Here is a 14,737-nt window from a genome sequence, read left to right on the forward strand (position 1 = left end):
GAGTGGTTCGGTGGAATCTTTACCTCGGTCCTGCTCGTGGTCACTGAGAGGCAAAGACTCATCACCCGACCTGACTCCATTTGCAGTGATTTTATGATGAATATTTCTATGGCAGACAATTTCTCTGAGCTCAACAGGCAGGAGGCCTTTGAGACGCCTTGGTATGCAAATTGAGGTCGCGGACACCTGTCAGGGACAAAGAGGAGAATGAACATATCGTTTAGACTCTCGGTTTATAACCAGTGCTTCGGGAAAAAGTGGAGAACGGTGCAATATTGAGGGTAATCAGTAGTGGTGTGCTTACTGGAAAGACTGTCAGAGTCGCTGAGGGGAGAACTCCACCACAGCCCCCCCCCCCCCCCTCGCCTGCTGCAATGTTGTTAAAAGAAAAGAGAAAGAAACAGTTTCCCATGCAGCATTGTAGCCTCTTTCAATGTTGTTGTGTGTCGTGAAACGCCGATTGTTTATCTCCGACCTCGTTACTGAGGCACTTTCATGTGTTGGGATCAATCCTCCGTAGAAGTCATGAAAAGGAAAACGGGACCTGGCAGAAAAATTAGACTTGATGTTTGCACGTCTGTTTTTATTTATTTGTTTTACTTTCAAGTGATTCGGGTTGGGGGGGGGGGGGTTGTTTATTGTGTGTGAAGGAAATCGTTCTGTGGGTGTTCTCCAGTTAAAAGTGCACATAGAGCTCACACTGTTACTGACAGGCAGATGAAGGCTGTGGTAAAAGACGCCATAACGACCATATGGCTGTACCGGGTGCAGTGAGAGAGAGAGAGAGAGAGAGAGAGAGTGTGTGTGTGCGTGTGTGTGTGTGTGTGTGTGTCTCTCTGTGTGTGTGGGCTGCTCAGACAAAAGAAACTCCTCCGTCCGTCCGTCTGTATCGTCCCCTCTGACCTCAGCTGTTTCAAACCCATCTCGTCAGTTCTCATCGATACTGAAAACTCACTGTTGAAAAAAAAGACAAAAAAGAAGCAAGAGACAATCTTTGAAAAAGATGTAATCGCATCACAGTTTACTCTCCCGGCTTTCTGCTAGTGTGTGTGTTTGTGTGTGCGTGTGTGTGTGTGTGTGTGGTCTGAGGGCACACAAAGAGTACTCAAAGCAGATCTAGAGCACAGTCTCACAACAGACACTTTTAATGGTGAGTCACTCGGCACAAAAACACTTTTGTAAGTGTGTGTGTGTCTGTATATGTGTGTGTGTGGTGTGTGTTTTTCCTTCTTCCTTTCAATCCTTTTGTTTTTGCGTTGATGTAAGCGTTGTTGTCGTCGTCGGCGTGTCGATCTTCTGTTTGTGTATCAGTGGAGTGACACAGTTGTACGACTTCTATCTGTGACGATTCAATTCAGTCGGCTGAAACATTCCAAACTCAATGACTCTTCAAGCGGCCACACGTGGCTCACACCTTAGTGATTTGTCAAAGTTTAGAGAGTTATATATTTCTGTATTTATCACAAATCTTATCATATTTATCACAAATCCGTTTATTTCAGCATCGTCCATCAGAGCTGGATTCACACACATGATCCTAAATAGCTCATTTTATCTTTTTACCATCACCTCACGATTGGGCTACATCACTTTTACATTTAAATTCTATGATCTATTGCAAGTTTGGAAGCACTTTATAGCTCAGGATTAAGGAAACACAACACAGTGATGTGAGTCTGTACCTCGTTTGGAAAATCAGCCTCAGATCAAAGAGGCGATTACAACAAAGGAGCGTTTTACACACGACTCGCGATCACAAGCAGTTTTCATTGAATGGTCTCACGTGAGGGATGTTTCATAACGGAGGCTCACAGGAGAAGCGTCTGCAAATCCGGAACCAGGATTTATCTGTTTCATGAAGCTGGTTGGAGCAAATGCAAAAAGGTTTAACCACAGATCTTAGAAATCAAGAAACTAGAAGGGTCACTCAGAAGAGGGTCTCCCTCCGCCAAGGCCCAAAAGTCCCTTTAAAATCACTATTTCTGGATTTTTATATGCATCTGCACCAGACTCATAAATATCAGTCTCTGAGAAATCAACAGATATGATGTAAAACACACAATCTCACAATATTAACGATCTGATCTGGATCAAACTTGAATGGGTTCTTCCCTGATCCAACTCTCATCTTCCCAATAAGTTTAGTCTTTTATTTAGTTTCCTGCTAAAGAACAAACAAAGAAACTTTAGTGAAAACTTTACCTCCGCAGCAGAGGTGTTTACTATTAACTATAAGAGTTTCTTACTTTGAGTCGAAAGCCAATGTTTTTCACCATCTTTACTTCAGTTGCAGTTTATTGAAAGGCACTTGTTGACTGTGTCTCTGTGCAGGATGCTTCAGGCTGAGCTCAGGTTTCAAACTATGCATTTAAGTGCATCTAGACTTGATGTGTCCTGTCTGACATTAGGAACCTCAGAGAGAACACATGTTTCAGTCCTGTAAACTGACTGTGACACAGAGAACCTGAGGGCGTGCTCCTGGTCAGACGGGTTCTAAACCTCCTTTATGAAGCAGAATGTCCTGACTGGTCACGTCTTCCTCTCCTCCTCCTCCTCCTCCTCCTCCTCCTCCTCCTGCTCGTCTCCTGACTGCAGCCGCCGCTGATCCGCTGTCACTTCACTGCTCAGTGACTCGCCACTGAACCTCGTCCCATTCGTGCACAAACTAAAATTTGCTTGCAGATTCATATTCTGTCTTAAAAAGTCAAAGCTGAGCAACATTTGAGCCGTTTGGTGGAGTCACTGTGACCAACAACCAACGCTCGGTGTCACGTTGTTGTTGTCGTCGTCGTCGTTGTTGTTTTTGTTTTTTTTCTGTTTTCTTCTTCTTCTTCTTCTAAATAAATGCCCAATGGATTTTTCTCTTTGTATTGACTGGACAATGTAATCTATTGGTGTTGATTAAAAATGCCCTGGTAGCTTGTGGATTGCTAAAGTGGTCAGATAAATGTACTGTATAGCTGTACAAAGAGTGATAACAGATGTTTTAAACCTTTCTTTTCTCTGTGGGTACAGCACTGTTCAAAAAAATATCAAAGTGGTTTTTCTAAGCCCTTTGCCTGTTTTAACTTATGATTTGGTGGTGGTCTGTATTTCTTCTATTGTTATTTATATCATTTGAAATTGTTGCCCTTGCTGCACTGATGAGAGACTGTAGCTCTGTGCGGGGGGGTCGTACTGTAAACCTGTGTGAAGCTTTGTATTTTCCCCTCTGGTTTTGGACTCAGTGAAAGTGTGATGTTTACATGTACAGTTTTTAAAAATACTTTTTCTTTTTCGCGTCTTATTCAGGCTGTTTATCTTCCTCCTCCTCCCCCCCCCCCCCCCGTTCACCTTTTCCCTTTAATCTGTGTACCTTTGCTCAGATGCTTTTTTCCTTTTTCTCTGTTGTTGTTGTTTCATTGCATCAAGTGCAGACGTGGCCTCCTTGAGGACTTGGTCATGGTGTGCCGTGACGTGGTCGGTCGCTGCTGTGATGGCTTCCAGCATTTAAAATCTTGAGTAAAGAAAAAAAAAAAAAACACGAAAGGGAACTGTCACAACTTCTCAAAGTGGACCAGGAAAGATTTATCAAGGATCAAAGACGACTTTAATCAGCTGTTTTTAAAAAATACTGTGGTGGCCTAAACACAGAGAGAAAGAGAGAGAGAGAGAGAGAGAGAGAGCGGTGGAGTGTAGGTACATTTATTATGCTACATTAAATGCTCATAATCTTTTAATATCCCGGCCGAGTTGTCGGGGGGGAACTCCTTGTCCTTTACCTGACTGGTGCCCTGATAGGTTCACTTTGACCTGTTGTAATATCTCCTTGATAACACGAAAGCCATTCCCCTCTTCTGGCCTTTTAAGGGGAACCCATAAACCTCAGGAAATACTGAATCTCCAAGTTTAGTTTTTATCCGCTGATTTCTTCTGAGATGAGATTTTAAGTCTCTTAACGAAAACCATTAACATTTATATGAGATGTCTATTGTTTTGTACATTTATCATTGTGATTTTAAAAGTGGAGCTTTTTTCCAGTACCTGTGACTTAATATTTTTGATTTTTTTTTTTTTTTGATTTTTTCTTTTGGAGTGTTTATAGGTATGAATATTTATTATTATATGTGAAACTACAAAAAGACAAAAGAAAAAGGTTGAACCTGTTTCATTTGTATGTTTCATGCGAAACCTGTCGAGGTGAGACTCTCTGCCTCTTACATATCACTGATGAGGGACTCGTGTTTGTTTGGAAAATGGCGCTTTTTCAGTGTTGCATCGACGCTATGACAAAAAAATACACCAGTGGTTTACCAACGGCAGAGTTTCAAGGCTCTCCTCTTCTCCTGAGATGTCAGTCAATGAATAAAATAGTGCGATGAGCTATCAGACTCGGACCTCCTGTGTGCTTTCATTGTTTCCAGCTCTCCACATCACTCACACACATGCGGATCCTCACATTGTTACTGTATCATTAGTGTCCACAAGAGGGCAGCAGAGCTACAGAGTGTGGTTAGTCCATTAACAATAATCTTAACCTGAAAACTAGACATTTAATCAAGGAATTTACTATATTTATATATATTAGGCCATTATAAGTAGAGATCCAGATTATTTCCAGGTTTTATTGTGGTGAGTAATTTAATAATATGTCGAGTTTAAAGCCTAATAATGAATTATCTTCTTAATTTTTATCATTAGGCCAACTTATTTACCATATGCCAATTTTGTACAATATATTGTTTTAGTTTAGTTTAAATGAATCATTCCTGTTTATTTTAATATGAAGACTTAATTCTCTAGAGTTGTATTACTTTTATCAAAGTTCTAATCTGACCTCAAACATCTTACTCGGCAGAAACATGTTCTAAGTTCTTCAAACATGTTCTTCACCTGATTTCTTAATAACCCTCAGCTGTAAATTATTCTTTACCTGTTTTAATGCAACTCTTCTTTTTATATCAAATGGAGTTTGTTTCTTTGTGCACTTTCCCTGACTTATTAATCTAAACCTGCATCGTGTGATAAAAACCTCTCACACAAACCTTTCATTCAAAAGTTCGGTTCAGACTTTGAAATCTTTTTTCCGAGAACTTTCTTTGTGAAATTCCCGACATGACTCAGAACAAGCGGTAAACAACTGTGCCCTGTTTGCACCTGGACTGTGTTGACACTGAAAGTCGCTCCGAGACACGTGGACACACACAAACTCAGGGTTTCACGTTTTCCGCTCATGCCGCTGATCAAATACAAAACTAAAACCAGACAACATCCGACCTCCGGCAAACAGACCGAACACTTCTTGCCTGTAAATATCTAAGATAACACAAAGATGCACCGTGTTGACCTGAGCTGCATCCGGTGGACGATCTGTCTCTGCAGTAGATCTCTGTTGCCTTTAAAAAACCTGGTTCTTGCACTAAATATACTTTATTTTACTTTTTGGCGAATAGCAGAGATTGGTTGGAATTTGACTTCAGATCTCATTCATGTTTTTGTTTGTTTAAGTTTCCATCCAGGCCAAAAATAAATCTTTCGGGATTGATTGATTTCATTATTTGTCCACATAGGACATTTTTCCACACACAAACATAACAACACACATTCACATACAGACTCACAGAGACGTTGCGACTAAAGCAGCTATGGATTGACAAGAGTGAACTTTTGGTCCAGAGCAGAAGGACATCTTCACTTCTGTGCTTGTTTTGATAAAACTGGACATTTTTAATCTATTCTTTGGGAAAGGGACATAGAGGCAGTAGTGTTGTTGACATGGGATCAGTTTAACTGAGAGGAGGCGACTCATCGTCACCCACATTGACCCCTGCACTACTGTTGTTATTGCTTTAACTGGGCTCCATGTTACCAAACCAACACAATACAAAAACGTCAAAACACGTCCAATCGAAACCTGTGAAGCACTCGTTCATATTTGAAAGAAAATAGTTTCTGGAAAAATGGCATTCTTGCATCATTCATCGCTTCCTGTCAAGTGTGCACTGAGACATCCTGAGTGGTGGCAGTGATCTGCACGAGGGGAATCTCCCGTGTCAGGGAAGGATCATCGGTACTTGGCCGGGATCACAGGACACTTTTAGACCCCGTTGCCGCTCTGATACGACGCCAGGAATAGTTCAGCTTTGGAGGACGAGGAGGACAGAGACGCTGAATCTGGTCCCGTAAGCATAAAAATATCCGTCCCAGTATGTGGCACTAAACGTGTCACGTGCACAGAAGACTGGAGAGGTTTGACTTTTGTCCCAGTGACTTGAACTGGATGCAGACTTTGTTCAGCCTATTCTTAGATGCCGGTGTGTGCACGTTGCAAAATGTTCCCCCCGAGTTATTTCGTGGAACAGTCGAAATAGATAATCAGCAAGTTCGTTGATCTTTCTGACAGAAGGTTCTGGATATTTTAAGCTCAAGTAGGAAAATGACCCAAGAGATGAGTTCTACAGGAAATCTGTCCCAGTTCTACCACTGGGAAATTATATAATAAGTAATCATGATTACAGATTATATGAAATATCACAATCAACCTTGAATGACTTGGTGAAAGAAGGTTTTTTCCTGAACATTCATCAGTAATTATTCAACTCACTGATATTTTAATTTATTGTAAATGTAACAGAGTATTTTACGCCTGGTTTCTCCTGATGATAGTTGGTAGATTAATGGAGTTTTTTCATGTGTATACTGGGCAGCAACTTAAGAAATGTCAATGGAATTCAATTCAACGCTCAAAATTCATATATGTATATTTTAAGGTTGTGTTATTCTTCCAGTTTTCAGCCCAAAAAACTGTGAACACAACATATTGCATTTGAAGAATAACACCCAGATTGCAGAGGGAGATGAGTTTTGGACCGAACATTTTGCTACAAGTAATAAAAAATGAATGCAATATGTTATATATATATTTTTTTATTTTGAAACAAAGAGCCAGACCCTTTAACATTCAAAAACTCCTTATACTGCTGTCAAGTATGTAGACACAAAAAAACTACTAAAATCCCCCCACAACAAGTAATAAGAATACTCTGGTACATTCAGTCAGTCCAAGTTGAAGAATTTGCACGGACTGAATCTCTGAAAACAAACATCTTTTTATAAATGAGATTTATGTCCCTCTTCATTTTCATGCTGGGCACATATTACAGCAGCAGGTCCGTGCTACTTTATTTCTGGAAGGTACGTTCAGGTCAGCTCACTGCGGCGGCTGTTTCCGACAAGTTTCTAAGTTTGGCTACAACCAGCATCCAAAATAACCAAACGGTTGAGTCAGACTCGTCTCCAGGAGCTGTTGACCCACATCGGCCTGAAGGTGATGTGTCAACTGAATGAATCATTGCTAATCATATCAGAGCTATAACCAGATTAGGTGTGTTCCGCACGTAAGCCGCGTGTGCTCCCATAGTTATGAGACAGCTGCTCTGCTGTTATATAAAGAGTCATTGTCGGTTTATAAAGTTTATCAACGCTTGTATAGAAACAATAAAACCCAACACAAGTCTTGACTTCAAGCAGTTTATTTGTCATTTTCAACAGCGTCAAGTTACAAGAGAAACAAAATGAAAAACAAACTTTTTACACACTTTAGTTGTTGTATTTTTTTGGTCGTATTAAAACATAGACATACTGTACGGAGGCAAAAAGCAAAAGTTAGTTCTATTTAATAGATAAAAAACCACCCCCATCATCTCCAGCAACATCTCCAGCACTGGACTATGTGATGGAACGCTGAGGGTGAAGGAGCTGAGGGTGAAGGGGATGAGGGTGAAGGGGCTGAGGATGAGGGAGCTGAGGGTTAAGGTGCTGAGGATGAAGGGGATGAGGGTGAAGGGGATGAGGGTGAAGGGGATGAGGGTGAAGGGGATGAGGGTGAAGGGGATGAGGGTGAAGGGACTGAGGGTGAAGGTGCTGAGAGGTGAAGGGGCTGAGGGTGAAGGGGATGAGGGTGAAGGAGCTGAGGGTGAAGGGACTGAGGGTGATGGTGCTGAGGGTGAAGGAGATGAGGGTGAAGGAGCTGAGGGTGAAGGGACTGAGGGTGAAGGAGCTGAGGGTGAAGGTGGTGAGGGTGAAGGAGCTGAGGGTGAAGGGGCTGAGGGTGAAGGGGCTGAGGGTGAAGGTGCTGAGGGTGAAGGGGATGAGGGTGAAGGGGATGAGGGTGAAGGAGATGAGGGTGAAGGGGATGAGGGTGAAGGGGCTGAGGGTGAAGGTGGTGAGGGTGAAGGTGGTGAGGGTGAAGGGACTGAGGATGAAGGAGCTGAGGGTGAAGGGACTGAGGGTGAAGGAGCTGAGGGTGAAGGTGGTGAGGGTGAAGGGGATTAGGGTGAAGGTGGTGAGGGTGAAGGTGGTGAGGGTGAGGGAGCTGAGGGTGAAGGGGATGAGGGTGAGGGAGCTGAGGGTGAAGGGGATGAGGGTGAAGGTGCTGAGGGTGAAGGTGGTGAGGGTGAGGGAGCTGAGGGTGAAGGTGCTGAGAGGTGAAGGGGCTGAGGGTGAAGGAGCTGAGGGTGAAGGTGCTGAGGGTGAAGAAGCTGAGGGTGAAGGTGGTGAGGGTGAAGGTGGTGAGGGTGAAGGAGCTGAGGGTGAAGGTGCTGAGGGTGAAGGAGCTGAGGGTGAAGGAGCTGAGGGTGAAGGTGGTGAGGGTGAAGGAGCTGAGGGTGAAGGTGCTGAGGGTGAAGGAGCTGAGGGTGAAGGGGATGAGGGTGAAGGAGCTGAGGGTGAAGGAGCTGAGGGTGAAGGTGCTGAGGGTGAAGGTGCTGAGGGTGAAGGGGATGAGGGTGAAGGGGATGAGGGTGAAGGGGCTGAGGGTGAAGGGGATGAGGGTGAAGGAGATGAGGGTGAAGGGGCTGAGGGTGAAGGAGCTGAGGGTGAAGGAGCTGAGGGTGAAGGGACTGAGGGTGAAGGTGCTCAGGGGTCGGAGGTCACAGGGCAGGAGGGTGGACTAGGAGGAAGCTGGAGTCGTTGACTTTCCGTTTTCGCTGTTTTCGCTGAGTTGTCTCTTCAGAACCATTTCCCGGGCGATGCAGGTCACCTGACCGTCGGCCACTGTGTAGGTTTTGTTCCTTCAAACACGAAAAAAGATTCAAAGTTTAACTCACAAAACAAAAAAACTAAACAAAAACCAGTCTGACAGAAAGTGCAGTTGAATCACGACGCTCACTTTTGACTCTCGGCTCCGCTCTGCATGCCGGGCTGGTTCTGCTTTGCGAAGAAAAACGAAGTCCACCAGTGGCCGGAGTCTTGCCTGGGAAGTCCTGAAGGGAACAACATGGTCTTTAATTAAAGATGGTGTCTTTGATTCAGGGCGGAGCCACGTATTCACACTTAAAACTTTAACAAAAATGTCACGTGGTCCTCTCCCGTACCTGGGTGGTGTGGAATGACCTCCCCCGTGTGCTCGGCGCTGCCACAGGAGCTGTTACTGGAGGTGGAGCCGATTCGTCCTGACACAACAACAACACAGCAGTTTATAAACCAAAGGAAATCTCATCAAAGACATAAACAACTTCCACAGAGGAAACACAACCACCCAAAACATGGCACTGGTCATTTTTGACCATCCACTCAAATGAAGACAGTGTAAACGCAGACAGGCCACGTCTGACTCACTTCTGTAGTAGTCGTGAGTGGCGATGAGAGAACCAGTTGATGGAATTGAGGCCATTTTCTCCGACTTCAGGTGTAGAACCAATCAAAGAGGGAAGATGGAGACCTGCACGGGAGACACAGGGAAAAAGATGGAAGATTATTTTACTGGATTAACAGATGCTGTTACGTTTTCAGCCTTATCTCTATTCCATGTTATTTTAAAAGGGATTTGGCCGCATCCTGTATTTGGTTTGTGGCGACATGAGGAAGCACATCTGCACTGACAGCACTCGCAGAACAACATGTCACTCCGGGTGCATTTCAGGGAAGCTCCACCGCCTCCGTCCATGCCCTTTGTCCTCCATTCCTTCAGAGGAGTGATGAAACAGGGACAGCTGCCTCGGAGAATCTCGTTTCCCATGGCTCAAATAACTGAGTGTGTGTGTCAGTGTGTGTCTGTGTGGGAATGTGTCCACGTGTCCAGCTAGACTCAGATAAGATTGTGCATGAGCTGGTGCATGAGTTGGCTGCGTGGTCGTCTACATCAGGGTGCCAGGGCTCCTGCTGTACACGACTTGTTTGCGTGGCTGCTGCTGTTCAGCCTGGAAACTGTAGACGGCTCAATCCAGAAATACATTCAGAGCCAAACGCAAAAATCAAACTTACCCTAACACATTTCAGGATTTATTGACAGTGCAGCAAATTGGATTTATGATTTTTTTTGTTTGTGCATTTTTCATATCGTGTGTGTTGGGAGCCTGAGAACCAGTTGGAGGCTGTAAAGCTTAACTCAAGGTGAACAGCAGATGGCTTCGGGGATTTCACGTCTGCACTTCACAGTCCAGATCAACACAAACACACAAACGTTTACCTCAGAAATAAATGTGCTTCTAGAAGTGTAGCAGTGTGTGGATGTGTCACCTTTCAAATAATCTCAAACTGACACACAACAGCTGTATCACACAAACAACACAGATGGAAACACTACCTCAGTGTTAGGTGATGAAAATACCTGCTTTGACACTAGTGTGAGGAAAATGAACCTGATGCTCTGGAGTGTTTTTAATAAAGTTGTCAGATTCATCCCACAGGCAGAAGAGATGAGGCCGAATGTGACCTCAGAGTGAAGATAGGTGTGTGTCAGTGTTTCTCTCTTACCTGTGAGATGCTGCTGCTGGAACCAGGTTCTCAGGAGCTGCAGGTTGTGACTGAGGCTGATCAGTGGATGAGTTCTGTGAGAGAACCAGTCGACAGGATGCTGGTGAACAGGCTGCTGGTTAACAGGCTGCTGGTTAACAGGCTGCTGGTCAAAGAGCTGCTGGTGTCACTGACTCAGCTCAGACTGTTGAGACGCATTTATAGCAACTGACCAGAGGGGGGCGGGGCCTGTGGCAGCTCCAGGACTCAGAAGGTGCAGAGGTGCACTGAACAGAACAGACATAGCACACATAGAAAACACATAGAACGCACATAGATTACATAAGGCACACATAGACTTATTTTTCAGGAGTCGTCTTCTTTTTACACAATGTTTATAATAACATTAACGATGTCCAAAGTTTTATTATTGACCAATTAGTTTTTACCTAGTTGAAAACCTAAACTTGTGCAGAAGACCTTCAGACGTAGCTACAAGAGACATTCAACATCTTGTCCCTATATATAATATATATATATAAATATATATTGAAGTGTGTCAATATGTGATCAATGAACGGTTCATGGACGTGACTGCCCCATTCCCACATGTACGGCGGCCCTCAAGTGCCAATCACAGCAAAAACACAAAATGTATAGCTGCAAAAGAACAAGCTGTTACAATTTAAAAATTATGAGTCCTACACACTGTGCAACCTTCCCTGGTGGTCTAGTGGTTAGGATTCGGCGCTCTCACCGCCGCGGCCCGGGTTCGATTCCCGGTCAGGGAACTCACTTTTTGTTTCTTGAGTTGTTTATGTTTTCAGGTTTAGGATCAAGACTGAATCTTCGCACTGACGCGATCCAGACTTTTACATGATTTATTAGTACAAACAATAATCTCTGGCTTTTTATCACGTCCCAAACAAAACCCTGAAGGTCCAGGTTCATTTAGAGGCCTCTAGCGCCCCCTGGTGTATGGTGGTGGAGAGCTCAACACACTGCAAATTAAGAAAACAACCTCAATTTGATGCTTTGTGTTCCATCACCAGTGACCAGTAGCATACTAGTAGTTACTTGAGTAACTTCAGTAACTTCACAAAGCATTGAACTACAACCGGGTTCATCACTTTTTTGGGGTTTCCTGGAAACATTTCCTGTGTTGTTTCGCATTGTGTCATCAAATAGATGAAGTTTATTTCTTCATTTCCACGTGTTTGTCTGAATCTCCACCGTACTAATGGTTCTAATATCAAATAAAGCTGCTACTGACTCTCGTTTATAATTTGATGAACACACTTCACCTGCGACAGAGACACTGGAGGAATTAATGAATAAGAATACAATATATAAATGATAATTAATTACTTAAGACTATTAATTACAAAAGAAAACACACACACACACACACACACAAACCATCCAATGTACTTTAATGAAAAAATCAAGTACAAATCAAGTACAAAAATACTTGTTTTTAATTACATGTCAATTTATGCCAGTGGGTGCATATTGCAGATGATTCAGATTATTGCTTTACTGTGCTCATATCTCAAAATACACAAATTGCATATTTGAAACCTATTAAAAAACTATTAAAATATAATTGTAATATTTGAGGGTTAAAACAAGGTCACATTACAAATTCAATACATTCTATTTGTCATCCTGTGTTAATAAGGAGTGAGAAATAACAGTGGACACTTTGAGCACGGACAGGGAGGTCAAATTAAATGTTTTTTTAAACTTTACAAGGTATGAAAAATAAAGAACTGTGGTGTGTTCTCTCATGAGCTGTGGCGTGAGGATCTTCTCTCCGACCCGGACATGTCTGCGCTACTCGTCACCTTATCCTGTCGGAGTCAGACAGAAAACAAGAGATCAGTACTCACACTGGAAAGAAAACTGTGTTCACGACTGCTGTTTTAAAATAAACTCACCTTCACAGTCCCAACCATTTCCTCGAAGGACTTGAAAGTAGACGAGTGTCTGCGGAGAAATACACAAAGACCAGTTAGCCAATGGTTTGAGAGCAAGTGAGAGGAAAGAAAGGAAACGCAGGGTCACAGTGTTTTACCTCATGCTCGGGACACTGATGGTGTGGCTCAGGTTTCTGGGGGAAAGAAGAGAGAAGGAAGGAGAAGGTGGAAATTTTAACTATTCAAATTACAAAAATACTTTATAAACAATACAGATCAAGCATTAAAAACACAAGCCTTTATCACAAATCTAATATTTATTATGTATGGTAGTGTTCAACAGACAAATAACATAATTATTAATTTAGCTGGTCCAGTGTTAAGGGCTTGAAGGTGATTTAAGGTTGTTTTAAATAATATATATTGTTTGTATTGTGCATTGTTTGTTCTGTTGGACAGATGAGCCTTTAATAAATTAAATTATAATAATAATATCTGATATATACTAATATAATAGTATATTCAGGGGTTGTATAGATGCACAAGGACAACTAGACTTGCCTGTGTTTCTTGAAATATGATTATTATCATCTATCTTTGGTTTAAAGCTGAAACTAGTGTGTTCTCATTCATTTCTCATTCATAACTAATTAATACATTTTTTTAAAATATTTTTAAATGTCTGGAACTGATATATATATATAAATAATTGATTGGTTCTCAAAGTATCTTTGTACCTTAGTTTCTGCCAGTTTATTTATCAATTTAATCCATTTATTAAGACTGTATGACAACACAAACTTAAGTTGTACAAAGATAGAATTCACTTCAGATTCTAATCATTCTGGTACATATTATATTTTCTGGTAAAGAAACACAAACACACACACACACACACACACACACACTTCAGTGGACTCAGTGTTGTAACAAACAGACGTGTCTTACCGGGGGGGACTCGGGAGAGGCAGAGCTCTGTTGGGTTTGCAGCGTGAAGATAAAGACAGACACACAGATAACGTCACACACAAGCTTCTGTTTCCACAAGCACGAGAACAACAACAGACTTAACAGCAACTGCTGCTGATGTCCAGATGTACTGGTGTGATTGGATTACAGGCTGTTTACTGGTCCAACCAGCAACACAAGACAGGACACTCAACTCTGAGAGACTAGAAAACTAAAACTCCACAGAACAATTATGCTGTGTCTCAGTTTAGTTTTGTGTTGTTTGAAGAGTTTAATCAATTGAACCCCTCTGGGGCCTAAAGGGGGGGGGGGGGATATGATAATGATGGGGGAACCACTTGAAAGGGATATTATGCAAGCATTATTCTTTATTTTTATCATCAGTGCATATACCTCCACCCAACAGTCCCCTAATTCAATCAAGCTGCTCTTAATTTCCCGCACCACTTAATACGCCTGGTTTCTTTCATCAAGATCCATGAATTATTCTCTGAGAAAGTGGAGAAAATGTTGAAGGAAGTGAAAAATAATTCCTGGATGAGTTCCCCAAAGTTTAATGGATTCCATAAAAACTAAATCCTTCACCAGGTTTCATGGAAATTCATCCAAAATCATTTCTCAATAATAAATCAACTGACATTGTTATTGTTATTAATGACATTGTGAAAAAAGACGAAAAATCCATCTCCAGTTGTTCCTCTTTCATTCAAGAGGCTGAAGGTTTAATTAACACTACTAGAAAAACTATTGACTACTATTTCAAGCTAACGTCTCCGGCTCTTTTTGGTTTGTTATGATTCACTTCAGAGCATCTTTAAGTCATCAAGCTGGTGTCTGTGATTCTGTGATTCTGTGATTCTGTGAGTCTGTGACTCTTTAATCCCGTAGACCTCAGTCAACTTCATATTTACACCGCGGGCTCCTCACATAGAGGAGATGATCTGATTAGATTTCTGAGCACCTTGCTCCATAAATTTGCATATTAATAAACAAACACTGGTTTGCCTAAAGCTGTTGTACCCTGTCAACACTCAGCTAATAATTGATATCATACATGTAGCATGCAAAGAGAAACACGTTGGCATGAAAACCCTTCGCTGATAAATGAGTCAATTGGATTAATTAGGAGGAAACTG

General features: G+C 42.3%; 2 protein-coding genes and 1 non-coding gene across 3 annotated transcripts in view; 1 reads left to right on the forward strand and 2 right to left on the reverse strand.

Moving 5' to 3' along the window:
* Positions 1-8,818: 8,818 nt before the first annotated feature.
* On the reverse strand, positions 8,819-10,918 carry ppdpfa (pancreatic progenitor cell differentiation and proliferation factor a). The gene is made up of 5 exons (XM_053425743.1): positions 10,735-10,918; positions 9,598-9,700; positions 9,354-9,431; positions 9,149-9,242; positions 8,819-9,050 (listed from the first exon to the last, which is right to left on the reverse strand). Exons 2-5 carry the CDS (start codon positions 9,650-9,652, stop codon positions 8,930-8,932), a joined length of 348 nt encoding a protein of 115 aa, XP_053281718.1. The 5' UTR covers positions 9,653-9,700; positions 10,735-10,918; the 3' UTR covers positions 8,819-8,929.
* Positions 10,919-11,432: 514 nt separating this feature from the next.
* On the forward strand, positions 11,433-11,504 carry trnae-cuc (transfer RNA glutamic acid (anticodon CUC)). The gene has a single exon. It is a non-coding gene; the product is annotated as a tRNA-Glu (tRNA).
* A 996-nt stretch (positions 11,505-12,500) lies between these two features.
* The window catches only part of LOC128443039 (tumor protein D54), a 4,945-nt gene continuing 2,708 nt past the window's right edge, over positions 12,501-14,737 (reverse strand). Inside the window, exons 6-9 of the mRNA XM_053425736.1 lie at positions 13,581-13,607; positions 12,791-12,826; positions 12,654-12,702; positions 12,501-12,566 (exon numbers count right to left, since the gene is read on the reverse strand). Coding sequence (XP_053281711.1) covers positions 12,501-12,566; positions 12,654-12,702; positions 12,791-12,826; positions 13,581-13,607 — 178 coding nt within the window. The remainder of the gene's footprint in view (positions 12,567-12,653; positions 12,703-12,790; positions 12,827-13,580; positions 13,608-14,737) is intronic.

The sequence above is a fragment of the Pleuronectes platessa genome, chromosome 6 (assembly GCF_947347685.1).
Source record: "Pleuronectes platessa chromosome 6, fPlePla1.1, whole genome shotgun sequence".
NCBI classification, from domain to species: domain Eukaryota; kingdom Metazoa; phylum Chordata; class Actinopteri; order Pleuronectiformes; family Pleuronectidae; genus Pleuronectes; species Pleuronectes platessa.

What these genes read in the sequence shown, in the direction of transcription:
- ppdpfa (XM_053425743.1), bottom strand. Translation starts at nt 9,652, where the DNA reads ATGGCCTCAATTCCATCAACTGGTTCTCTCATCGCCACTCACGACTAC. An exon ending in CACTCACGACTACTACAGAA is followed by an intron (nt 9,432 to 9,597) that starts GTGAGTCAGACG and finishes TTGTTGTGTCAG; the next exon opens with GACGAATCGGCTCCACCTCC. An exon ending in GGTCATTCCACACCACCCAG is followed by an intron (nt 9,243 to 9,353) that starts GTACGGGAGAGG and finishes TGTTCCCTTCAG; the next exon opens with GACTTCCCAGGCAAGACTCC.